Source organism: Pempheris klunzingeri, chromosome 18 (genome assembly GCF_042242105.1).
Source record: "Pempheris klunzingeri isolate RE-2024b chromosome 18, fPemKlu1.hap1, whole genome shotgun sequence".
In the NCBI taxonomy this organism is placed as follows: Eukaryota; Metazoa; Chordata; class Actinopteri; order Acropomatiformes; family Pempheridae; genus Pempheris; species Pempheris klunzingeri.
In genome coordinates, this window is record NC_092029.1 from 10095403 (window position 1) to 10109147 (window position 13745).

Here is a 13745-nt window from a genome sequence, read left to right on the forward strand (position 1 = left end):
TTCACTGAATGCATTGCTTTGATTGCGGCAACGACACTGAATGAAAACAGCAACTGTAAATGTCTGACGCCGTCGAGCAAAACTAAGCCCAAGCTTGAAGGTTCACTCGTGACCTTCCAAAGCTGTCGGCAACATCTCATGGCCTTCGTCAGCAGATAAAGCTGCTCAGTTATCACAAATTGGAAACTAAATGACATCTTTAGATTTATTTATTTATTTCAATTATTTGCTTGGTATTATTTTTATTACAGTATTTGATGCCACCTCCCACCTGATCCATACGTCCAGCTGTTATATAACAAACTGAACCATCTTCATGAGAACTGGACACATCCATCTCCTAAAGAAGGCCAAGAGATTTGGTTTGAAGTCTTGGATACACAAAGTAAGTAGCTCTTGTGTTTGGAGTTTCTGGCCCAAAAAAACAAGATCAGTATTACTTGTTAGTGATGCAACTGATCCACTGTACCACACCGTAATCGTTACTTCCTTTTGACGTTTGATTCTGGCCTTTTCTTTAGGACACATTTATGTTGCTGTCAATAAAAGGACGACACATGGTTACAGTGTGTCTGCATGTCTAATCACTACATCGCATGCTGTTCAACTGGTTGAATCAGCACAACAAATGATGTACTATTATGTAATAATTCATCCAATATCATGACTGAAGATTTGTACTCTATTTGCTGATGGCAAGGGTAACACTGGACTTCTTCCAGTGGACTGCTCAGACTGGCAGCTGTTACTCCAGAGTTTTCACATTTTTAGAAACAGATAACAGCCTTATTTACACTCATGTCTGGACTCCACAGAACTTGGCAAACTCTTCATCAACATTTATCAGTGGAATCTACGGGTGAGAGTATTTTTACATATTTAGATTGAAAGAAGGAGACTCCATCCTTTTTTATCAATCCTATGAACTTCTGTGGGAACGTCTTTGAGTAAAAATTTGGTGGTCTTGCTTGCCATGCAGTGCTGTGTTGCACACTGTGTGTACCTTCTTTCACCTAGCAGTTTATGGGAATTTGAATTTGTGGCAGGAGATGGCTGTTTACACTGAGTGGAGTGTGTTTTGACTCGCAAGCATTCACCGAAAAAAAACAGTTTATAATATCGGGGTATTCATTCTGACTTCTCTGCTGCAGCCACAGAATACCAAACAGATCCTCTTCGATTCAGGTTGTGCACCAGGAAGCGTGATATGTTTTGCCGTCTGTTCGAATGATGAACACCGTTTTGTGATTTTTTTTCTTTTGTGGTATGATTCCTGTCTAATTTCTGTGGTGCTGTAAGTTGGGCAGGTTTAACTCATTGTTGCAGATAGACTCTCAGTGGAGACCTCCTGGGGACTCAGAGCTGCATTGTCAGGTTCGGAGCGGGACTCGGCCAGTCTAAGACACAAAGAGATGAAGAGAGAAAGTAATATTGCTACAGAGGTCAGAGGCAGTAAATATCTATTCATCAAAACACATTATAGCATATGCTGTGGTTAAAACCTGAGAGAAGAGAAGATAAAATGTCAGCAAAGGCTAATATTGTCTATGATGAGCAGAAAGCCATGGTAACAGCTGAGGGATGAATAACTGTGACTGAAGACAAACTTTGAAACTTTGACTGGAATGTGGCGTTAGCCTTGAGAACCACAAATGAGAACCACTGATTTAGAGTATTTGATTATTTCTGGAAAATCTGGTTTGGAGGAAAAGGTGGTATTCTAAATGTCAGGCCTTGTGCGACATGCAGTATTAAGCATGTAAATATCATGCCTGTCACGTCACTTACCGGTGTCCATATCCTCTACTTCCATGTTGCTGCATGCCAGGTAGAAGACAGGGGAAATTATGACTACGTGACTCAACAGTAAAGGTTAAGATATGTTAAAACAGTCAGGATGTCTTTTAGCTTTTAGAGATTGTTCACAGAAAGGTCACCAGGACTCCAATAAGTGTAGCCGTCCCTGCTCTGCCATGCATAAAGAAAAGAAACACTAAAAGAAACTTAAAATTACAACAACAAAAAAAGAACTCGTCACATTTAGATGAGGTTAAATTATTCAAACACCTCAGTACCAAGCTAGCAGTTAAATATAAGCTGCTTTAACCTCAAAGTCGCCATTCATTTGGAAATCGTAAATACAAATTAAACCATTTAATTAAACCCATTTGAACTGAAATTGATGTCAATAGCTGTTGCCCTGATTGTAAGCGTTGAGCCTCTGCATGAATATCGATGTTCTCACAATTAGATTTTTTACAGAGGCCTAAACCCTGACCTGCGCTGCTACTTAATTAAAAAAATGAATCCACTGAAGTTGGTTTGGCTGCATCAGTTGCAGCTCAACTTAGAGGATTATAAAGCACAGCCAGCGACCCCCAGAGGCCGCGCTGCCACACCAGAGCTTAACATCCTTGTTGACTGCTGTGCTGCTGCAGAGGAGGTCTGCTTTAACACCCCTAAATCCTTTAGCATTTCCTCTAGGATGTCAGATTTAAATGCTTCCCTAAGCATTCCACCTTCTTCCGTTTGACAACCATCCACATTTGAGGTCAGTGCTTCCTCACCCAGCCAGCTTCCACATGGACTCCTCTGTGTCTCTGCCTCTCATTTACCCATTTGCTTTAACCAAAGCGTTTCATGCTCCAACACAACAAACAGATCTATTAGCCGCAGGCAACACAACTTAATGAGCTGCAATCTCTTTAATGTGCGGGGCACCATCCCTGCGCTGCTCTTGTCTCTTTATGGAGGGATAATGCACCACTGCAGGATACATACACACATATCAGCTGGTTATATGAGCAAATGAAAAGCCATGCAGAGGGCACAGGCACCCGTTAGATCATTTGGCCTACCTCCCAGACACTTTGTTGTGCACGGACCGGCATTATAAGAGTTTTGATGGGTTTTGAGTTTGGGTGTGAGTGTGCTGAGAGCATGTCAGAGGGACCAAGCACGTGATGTTAAAGCGGAAAAGTATATCAGCCCCGTCTCTGTGTAAATGTACAGTGATAGACTAGAATAGGGGATATTTCCATCACATGCAGTGGAGGTGGATGGAGCACACACCAATGACCTATCATGTCTCACATTTTACCTGTGAGACTAACATCTTGGTGTCTCGTGCCATGAAATAACAATTTCACAGACTGTCACACTTCCAAAGAAAATATAAACTGTCCCATTGTAATCCTACTTCAGTGACACAGTGCTGACGCCTTGTGGAGTGGCCTTCATGGCTTCAGTCATTGTGCCCGACAGTTCTGTCAGGAGAGCTGGCAATTAAGTTAACAATTAAGGAAGCGACAGTCATGTCTATTGTCTGCAATAGTTCAAGAGTGGCGCAGTGACCTTGCAAGAGTTCGGTCTGCTCACATGATTTTTATAGTCAGTCAGCTTACAAAAGCCTATTCACATGTATGTTTATACTGTGATGTATAATGTATATTCAAATCAAACCAGTCAACTGCTTTTGAAATGCTTGTAATGATCAGTAAAAGGTTAACGCTCTGTGTTTTCAACAAACATCAAAGCTTCTCTACCTCGAGGCTACTGCTGCGGGTATCATTTTGAAGTAGCCAGTACACATCTAATGCAATATTAAAGATGGAATAGGAATTCATTTGGAAAAAGAAAAAGAAACATCAGGAATTTTGCTACATGATTTTGTTCTTCTTTGCAACATTATTTTGTATAATTTAGTTGAATCTAACAAAATTAAATATTTAATCTCTCTTAGTTATTTCTGTCTATTATGTCTTCTAGACTAAAGGTAGTAATATAGTAACAGGTGGACAACTCTCTCTCTACAGACTGTGGAATTTAAACATAAACTGGACAAGATTCAGCAGCGCCTGGTATCCAGTGCTGAATTTTCAACCACAATTAGACAATGACTTACAGACAGAAGAGTTCTCTCTCACTCCACCTACCAGCCCAAACCCATGAAAATATTTTAAGAGCTGGAGTGCCTATTAAAGAAATTAAATTGGCCATTACAAGACTTAAAGCAGGTAGATCCCCTGGCATAGACAGCTCTACCTCTGATGGTGATGAAGGATCAGTTAGAGCAGATCATTAATATCTACTGGGTGTAGAAATGCCTCCCTCATTTGATTAAGTTCTTGGATTTAATAAAAAATGATTCCAACGCAAACACAAAAAAGGATGTGCCAGCTCTCCTCTTCTATTCACCCAACAGTTTATGGAATAAGGTAAATTCATATCTATATCCTTAAGATGGTGCCACTTTGAGAGTGAATTTCACAGCAGTAACTACAGGCAAAATAAAGTCGACATTTCAGCCAAACCCCCATTCACAATATAATCAATTTTTAGCAGCCAATGTTCAAAACCTACAAATACAAAACCAAGTTTTCAACAATAGTGGTGTTAAAAGGTAGAGAATCAGGTTACATCTAACTACTTCAAATTGTATTTAAAACACACAGCAATTACCGTCGTTTCTTATGTTAAGTTAGAATGAAGCAATCCAGGCTGACTTACTGACTGAGTGCATTGGAAACCATCACAAGGTTTGTGAATAGACATTTTACTTTTTCAATAACATCTTTCTAAATCCCTACGAGATAAATGAAATAAAGTTACCACACAATCAATCTGTAACCTTGAGCCACTTGCTTTCATACATCCTTTCTACATCAGGTTATTACCATGGTTGCAGAGTCATCTTATTCATGGAGTTACCTGAGAAAAGGAGATTATTGCATGCGTATGTGTGTGAATTTCAATAAAAATTTGTGTCAGTCAATGTGTCACATGAAGGTCTGAGTCTGAAAGTTTACAGACAGCTGACCATCACCCTCGGTGCAACTGTCATCTAAAATGGCTCGACAGGATTCAAAAGGTGAATTATTTCAGTTTGAATCAACATAAAAATGGTTTCATAAATGTTTTCTGGGGGGATATCTAAGTATTTTGTGCACAGAGAAGAACAACCTCATTTCCTTTTATTAATTAAAGAATATATCCTCAGTAGTCAGCAGACAAGCCATCATATGAAAAGGTTACCTTGAGAACGCATCATCGAGTCCATCCTCCACGTCCTGTCGGGACATAAACAATATGAATCAATACACACTTAAATTACTTCAAATTACAATCCTGCTGCTTCTGTGCTTTCATGCTCCCATGCCTCTCACTGAGTCAGCTGTTTGTCATAACTTATTTTATCAAAGTGACACACATATGAATTAATGAGCTAAACAATCAAATGCTGCACAATGCATATTGCAAAACCTACTTTTTGTTCCAGTCACTGTTACTGTATGACAAGAAAAGCAATATTCGCATAGAGATATTGTGTGATTTATGATATATATAAGGAGGAAGTCTGCAAACACATGGTTTAGAATAAATGTTCGATCTACTTTCCCTGCTCAAGTTTTTAGGCGACCAACTGATCCAACCATTGTGATACTGATAAAGGTGATAAAGGTGATCATAAAACATCATATTAAATTGAACTTGATGCAAGATAAACAAGGACAGATAATAACCTCCAAAGCTAAGTTAACAGTAAGAGAAGATAGTATCAAAGACCAAGTTGGATGAGCTGATGAAATCTGACTCAATGAAAACAAAGTGTCATTGAGAGAAAAATCCCATCAGGGAAAATATGCTACGATGGAACAGATGAATTTGTGTGAGATCAGCCTGTATGGAAGATATCTAATGAATATGGCATCACCTAGTGTTAAGAATTTGTAAGTGAACACTAAGACGGTGACTGGTGAGCCTCTGCAGCGTGAACACTTCAAATTGCACTAAGTACTTGCAACTGCTTCAATTATAACTAAACAATTACTGTTGTATTTAGAGGAGAATCACATTTTAAGTGATAAGAAAACTGCTGATGGAGAATGAGCTCTCCATCAGCCACTAACCACCCCTCCGCAAAAGTTTATCATGCACATCAGGGATAATGTGCAGGGAGCTGATCATTACTGCAAAACAAAGTGAGGTCAGGCGGATGATCGCCGCTCACTGTAGATTATCTCACTTATTACATGGCATCATAGTAAATAAATCAATAATTTGACATAAATATTGATTCATGAAGATAATATGCCATAGTTTATTCGTTTTTTTCACCACTGGACACACTACCCTCCACATACATAGGTTTAGGTATATATATGGGTGAGCCCCTATTCAAACAACTACTTTTTAAATATCTGCCTAATAACATTTGAACATGTTGAAATAAATTACAAGGATCCTTTTCTAAAAAGAATATAACTTGGAACACAAATAGAAAACATCTTTTAGCATCCTCTTTAGTGTATGCCCAGCAACACTTGAATAAATAACAATACTAAATACCAAATATAAAATTGGCACATGAAATCAACAATCCTTCTTCAGAAAAATTGCATGTCTGCTTCCTTTGGGAAGACTGTTGATCTCTCTGGGCTTATGGTGTCACCAGCTGTGGAGAATAAACTCTCAGATGGGGCAGAGGACAAAACAATCTGCTAAGCCTGCCTGCATAGCGCTAATGTCATTATAACATAGGATATTTACCCTCGGTAACAGACATGCTGCTCGGTAGGGAAGCAGGGGCACTCGTGAGTAGAGTGTCAAATACATGGCATTTAAGCCCATGCTGCATAGACAGAGGTTTCAGCATACTGCTGCTGTTTCCACCCTTACTTGAATGATCATTTTACAGACATTACAACTAGCAGCTGCCACGACTCCTTCCTGTGTCAAGCTTCCTGCAGCATAAATAGATGAGTTTTTAACATCTTTTTTTTTGGCAATGTGCAACCGTCTGCAAAACATGCCAACACCAGAAACAGAAATGATTCTAGTGGATCAGACAATTTGGAACCAGTTCTCGATTCCCATCCCTAGAGATAATAGATAATAGATAATTATCTACCTAACCACCTGACCATAAAACTGATTTAATAATATTTTTGCTAAATCAGACCGATCAATAGTTCAAATGCAGATGGTGCGACCTACCCAAGAGTCATGTTTGATTGGTCGCCTTCGAGTAGGGTTACTACGGGGTGATGGCGAGCTGAGTGAAGCAGAGAAGAAGGGCCTCCGGAGCTTCTCCTCCAGCCTGACAGGCTTGTGTTTCTCTGGATCTGAGGGAGACGAGAGGTCGACAGGTGGAAGGAGGTGACAGAGCGGAGAGACGTAAACATGGACAGAGGAGACACACACACACACACACACAGAGGAGGTGAGACAGACAGAAAAGAGAAAAAGGAAGAGGATGGGGCACATCGAGTCAGTTTATTTGTCTTTAACTCTACAGTCATCACTCACAGCTTTCTCTGCAACAGGCAGAATTTCAAACATCTATGCAAAACTTTCATACACCTTTCTGTGTCGAGTCCTGAGCCAAGAGGTCCTTGAGGCTTTCACATCACATTTTCTCTCTGTCCTCAGGCCACTAATGCTGGAAGTGGAGCAAATTTTAATTGAAAGAAGCTGGAAAATGCAGCTTCACTACCAACAAACTGAATGGATGATTAAGTCTCATTCTGCAGACCCTCTGACCCCCTGAGGAGTGGGCGACATTTTGACCTATAAATGTCACGGTTATTGGAAAGTACTTCAAATCTACTGCTCCCCAGAATGACTAATGAGGGGCGAATAATTAGGAGATTTGTCCTCCACGTATGTGAGAAGAGACTGATGGTTAAAATTTGTGTGTGAGAGGGTGTGTCAAACTACAAAATTACAAGTCTAATTGTTGTGTGCACGCGAGAACAGAAAAGGTCATTTTAAAGTCATTACCAACTGACAACAGCAGCATTTATTTAAACATGTTCATTGGAAGCTGTTGGGTGTGTGAGGATTGTGAAACCAGGACCTTGAGTCTGGAGGAATTTGGTCCTGCCATGATGCAAATCTACATCTAATTACTGTCTCATTTCAGTGACTATAGCAGTCATTTTTATAGTACTAATCAGATCATTGTAATCTTGTCAGGGACAGGCTGCTTCTGTCTCTCCTGCCTAACATAATATGTTGAGATTACATATTCTTTATCCTCATTCTCCTCCAATTACAGCTGTAACATCAGCCTCTGTAGCAACAATAAACTACCAATGACTATCAAAGTCTCTAAAAGCTTTTCTAAAGGCTTTTTCTGTCAAATTGTTAAGCATAATCAAAGTTAGAAGAAAAAAAAAAACATCCTCAGTTACTGACAGGTTTCTGAGTGACGCCATCAGTGGGGCTAGTATAGAAAACAAACCTGAAAAAAACGGCATCTTTATGAGGAGATTAACATATGGAGTTGTTTTAGTGCCTTAAATTGCACTAATCACAAGAGTAATGTGTGGAGAATGTCCATTGTCATGGATAATTAGCTGTTGGCCCTGGTGATTTGCTCAGAGCCGTGGATTTTATCTTGTTAAGTATGGTTATTTACAAATTATGGTTTGATCTCAAATCAGAGGCCAAAAAAAAAGTATTGCCAAACACAGCTGTAAATAGTTTCATTGGGTTTTCAAGCCCACTGCTGCATAAGTGCATTTTTTCATTGTTTGTGAACAGGAAACCCATTCATGTGTTAACTTTAAAAAAAAAAACAACTATTAATTAACACACTATTTCCCATTTGTTTAATCTATACAAAAACTGCACACTGTGGACTCTCAGTGTATCCCTGACTTTTTCTTAGCTGGACTAAATAAACTCCTGGCATCTAAAACCCATAGATTCTGTATAATAAGTCGACAAAGCCACTGTGATGTCACCCATTGGTCTGTGGTCTGCCGTTTTGAAGCCTCAAGTTTGGCTTTGCCATCTTGGTCTCATGGTTGCTGCCATCTTAGCCTTTTGGAGCCGGAGGTGACCTTTTGCATGTATAATTCTATTCCACGGATACTTCCTCTGATTGGTTAACATCATGAACATCATGCTGTATTGAAGACTTGAAGCTAGCGATTGAGATCATTAACTCATTAAAGGAGAAGCAGGGTCATTTTCTCATAGACTTCCATACAAACAGACTTCTTTTTTGGAGACAATGGCGTCGCCCCCCCGCCCGCTGGCCATTAGAGAGAATGCAGGTTTAAAACTCCTCACAATTAGCTTCACTTTTCAGACCTGGAAGCTGCATTCACTTCTCTTATACGCTCATTTGCTGGTAGATGGATTTTTTTTCCCTTCACACTAAGCTAAGATAGTCACACTCTGGGTCCAGCTTTATTATTTCAGGCATGAAAGTGGTTTTGGAAGAAAAAGCAAAGAAGGTCAAACTTTTCCCCCAAATGACAAGAATCATTTAATTGGAAATCATGCTAAGAAAGTCAGAGTTCGCTTTAGCCCAGTGCTCTTGTATATACAGTAATTATCGGCGAGGCATTCCTGCTGTGTTCAGTTCAACTGTGCAGCCTTTCACTAATTTAATTAATGTCTCTTGCACTGGTTGTTGAACTCAATTTGATGTGGAAAGACACACTGTGGATGAGGACAAAATTAAATGAGCTTACCTGTTGGGACACACTGAGGGTCGGTTGTCTCTGTCTGCCCGTTGCTTGCTGCACAAGCACAGCAGGTCCTCGCCTTCTTGCTTTTGTCTGTAGACAGAAATTTTTTTTTTTCTCAAAATTAAACCTGAAGGATCCATCTATGTTTGTGTCAGTGTGTCAGTATTTGAATTGTTAGAAACTCAAGTTTCCTGACAATTGCACAATGCAGTGTGTCATTCATATACTGTAGTGTAATGGATATAGTAGAGCCCAGGATGAGCACGTGGAGCACTTTTCTTTAGCCCCTTTGGCTGTTCTTCTCACTTAGATGAGTCAAGGATTGGATAGATAACAGCCTTACCTTCTGGTATTTTTTCTAAATAGTTAAAGGAGAAAACCTTTCACTGATACGTTCCCTTTGTTCAGTGAACTCACCTTCCTGAGCAATCTCCCAAAGATCGAGGGCTACTTTAAAGGCCTGAGCTACCGTTAATGTCACAGCCTGAGCCTGAAGGGACAAGAAAAGGAATAACAATGAACACAATGAATAGCTGGGATTCAATTTAGTGGTCAAGAAAATCGTTTGCATTGACATCTGAATATGTATCCATTTAATCCAACAATTAGATTAATGTAAGATAAAAAAAAAATTAAAAAAAAAGAGATTCTTAACCATTTCCAATTCTAATGTTTTTGATTCCTCAGAGTAGGTTGGATTAACAGTAAACCATACAGACTAGTGAGCTGTGAGGTGGCCTGCCACAAGATGGAGCCACACGCCATGTACATTTATGCTACTTGCTTGCACTCTGCATGTACTCAGACCCGACACATACTGACCTTAAGACCTGCTAAAGCCCAACAGCATGTATTTCATACATCAGGATAAATACAGACATACAAAATCACACGTGTTGCATACTTACAATCTTCTTCTTTTGGCAGAGAAATGCATGGCACTCCAGGGTCTCGTTGAACTGACTCTGAGAGACATATGCAAAGACCTTATCCTGAGTTTTATCTGCTGTGCAGTACGAGATTCTGGAAGACAAGAAAGACAGAAAAAAAAAAAACATTATTCCAATTACCAACACTATCAATAAATCTGATGTTAAGTGCTTTTGAGCGATTGCAGCAGACTGGAGAAAATTTGTGACATGCATGTCTTGAGGCAAACACCCTCTTTAATAATAGGACAGATGTGAAAAACAAAGGACAACATGTGTAGCGCGTTAGCTGCGAGCCTGGACTCTTGATCAAAGTATATGTCAATCTAGCCCATAACTTTGCTTTTGCACTCGACCTTTTTGCATTTGCATAAGCAAACCAATCATCGCAGGATGAGGCTCTGGTTATGAATATTATGCTGATTAAGTCCCACAGCTGGGAATGGTGGAGCAGGAGACAATGAGCAGCAGCGGAATCTGTGAGAGATGCTTGAAGACAGAGCTCTTCAGTACTTTCTATTTTCAGGTAAAGCATGCGTTTTAGACAACTCAAATGCTGATGTAATACTGCTGCTGTGCGGATTTAAGGTTTTCCATGCAAGACTCAGAACATAAACTGACCCTGAAATTAGAAAGTATTATGACAATGAAGTTACGGGGACAATCTCTACAAATCTGGGGTTTTTGTTGAATTCACTGCGTTTAGGTAACTCCTCACAGTTTTGCATTGTTTGTCTCGTGAGAACATTGACCACAACAGAGCGGCATATGAAATGGCAGGAAATCAGATGTCTGAAACAACTTCCGGGACAGTTGCACAATATATTGCAACTTCTGTTGAAATATCTGAATTTCTACTGTCAGTGGGACATGGGAAGTCTTTGGATTACAAAATTAGCTCCAGTGTGACAATATTGCACGTTTAAATTCAATTTAAGCTCATTCTCAACAGTCACGCTGAATCTCTCCTGAATCTAATATCAGATATGTTCGAGAAATCGGAATGTCTGCAAATTCAGAGACAGCCGTGGCAGGCTATTTTCACAAGTTATCTAGAACCAATCTAAACAAAGTCCACCAAGCCATTTTGCCCCTTCACATGTAAGTCACTGAGGCAAAGGACACAAACCCAATGGATTAGTTATGTCAGATTTCATACAGGCTATTAGAAGCTGCATCAATTTTGAGATCTTGAGTCACTCTGTGTGTCTATCGGAGGTTGCTCACTGAACCAGCAGTGTGGATCATATTTGTTGCTTTAAATAGATTTGTAAATGAGCCACAGTGAGTGATGCAAATTATTATTGCAACCTTTATTCTGAGCAGCAAAAGGAAAAGTGGGTGCTTTTATTCTCATTATTCCAGATATAGAACTCTGCTGTACGGGCTGGAGCTATTTTTCTCTGAATAGAACACATCAGATCATTATATCTCAACTGCACTTAGACACTCAGGCTCGTCATCAGTGAGGGAAGACACCATAAGATTGCAGTCAGTGGTGCGCAGATTTCTATATAATCTGTCATTATGGGAGGAGAAAGGGGATCTGCGGCTGATAGCCTCCCATTTGCTGCCACACTTCAAAAGGAGCACTGAAAGTCAACTAATTTATTCGATCAGACAACAAGCTCGATCAAACAACTAGCATGAATTCATCAGCTTTCAGATTTCCCTCTCAGATTGTTTGCTGGCTTTGCACCACTGATGCATGACCCACATTGCAATGCCCAGGACGCCCAAGCTCTGCATTTTCCCCTCCTTTCCCCTGTGCTCTAACTTATATTTGGCCCTTAATTGCAGAAAAAATAGCGGAGAAAGAGTTGAAATAGTTGACCTATTTAAGTTTTGAAAACAATTGTGATGTAACCAAAGTACTGCTCAACATAAACTTAATTACCATCTCATTGAGGTATTATCATATCAACTTTTTCCCTATAATGTTTTGGGCAACCTGAATTTCATTTCTCTCTGGGATTTGTATTGTTCAACCCCTGTAGATTTTAATTTTGCATAAATTTTTTTTTTTTTTTAAACACAAGAAAACATTATTTTAAAAAAGCCATTTGCATTAAAGATGTTTAAAAGCTGCCACTGCTTTTTTTTTTTTGATTTGGCATGGTACTAATTAAAAGGTCCCTCCCTGAGCACTGAGCCTTCAGACATAGCCAATATCTGGTACTCAGCAGAGTCCTCACTCTTATCACATATTGCAGTAAAAACACAGATGTTCTGAGTTTTTAAAATGCATTTCAACAAGAAAATGCTGTTTATTGTTCACAATGTGTTGTTTTTAAGGTTTCCCAGTACACTCAGCTGTTAGCATAAGGAAAATGAGCAGATAGGCACTGCATGGGCACTGACCTGTCAGATTAGCCTAAGCTTGTACAAAACGTAGTACGAAATTTGAAGCAAACACATCCTATGTGTTTTTATCAACAGAAACAATCCCACAAATATGAATGTATCATACAGTATGGGTAACACAAAAAAATTGGTCATTATAATACAGCATCCATGTGACAATAATGTGAATCTCTAAACAAAGACATCTCAGTGGAGTGAATACACATTTAAGATTTCATCTTTTGGGCAAAGACACACAACTGTGATGAATGTGCGCGTGGACAAAGAACTGTGCATGCTGATTTCACTCATAAAGACAACTGGTACAAAGACGCCTTTTAATTACTGCCACCAATGTGCTACTCAATGGATCATATTCACAACATAAGCCTTCAGCTCAAAACAACAACAGGAAAAAAAATAATTGACAGCATCGCAGAGTTTTCACTAAGCTTGAACAACAGAAGCTGAGCTGTCAGTCTACATCATATCTCCAAAGGGGCTCTGTGGACCGCAAGCCTTTGATCTCCTCACTGTAGAAAGCACTGGTGTTTGTGCGGCAGAGAGGGAATATCAATGGAAATATTTAAATATTTACAGTACAAAGCCTGAATAGAACTTTGTACATCAAAGCCTCAAATTCTCCTTTTCCAGTAAATAAACCAGGTATGCTGTTAACACAACAATGAACTATTTTTGTTCAACTTTTTACCCGACATATGTGTAATAATGAAAAACTGCACTTCGCTGTTGCTGCAGGGACACAGTCATCAAAGCATTCTTTTTTTGCAAAATGGTGACAAAAGCAAATTCTCAAACAGAAAATGGCACGTCTTCTTTATTGCACTTTTCAGGAATCCTACAGACATATATCACAAATCTAATGTCACGTCAGAACAACGTGCGTCATTACCAGGTGGAGTGTCAGTTATACTTTGAGCTCTCCTTCTCTGACCTGCGTGTTTTGCTGATTGATATGCCGGTCAGT

General features: G+C 39.5%; 1 protein-coding gene across 1 annotated transcript in view; it reads right to left on the minus strand.

The window, feature by feature from the left end:
• LOC139217857 (low density lipoprotein receptor adapter protein 1) overlaps positions 1–13745 on the minus strand; it is a 38239-nt gene continuing 24494 nt past the window's right edge. The window contains exons 4-9 of the mRNA XM_070849336.1: positions 10394–10508; positions 9903–9975; positions 9489–9575; positions 6997–7124; positions 5035–5069; positions 1–1397 (exon numbers count right to left, since the gene is read on the minus strand). Of these exons, the coding sequence (XP_070705437.1) occupies positions 1310–1397; positions 5035–5069; positions 6997–7124; positions 9489–9575; positions 9903–9975; positions 10394–10508 (526 nt within the window). The 3' untranslated portion in view covers positions 1–1309. The remainder of the gene's footprint in view (positions 1398–5034; positions 5070–6996; positions 7125–9488; positions 9576–9902; positions 9976–10393; positions 10509–13745) is intronic.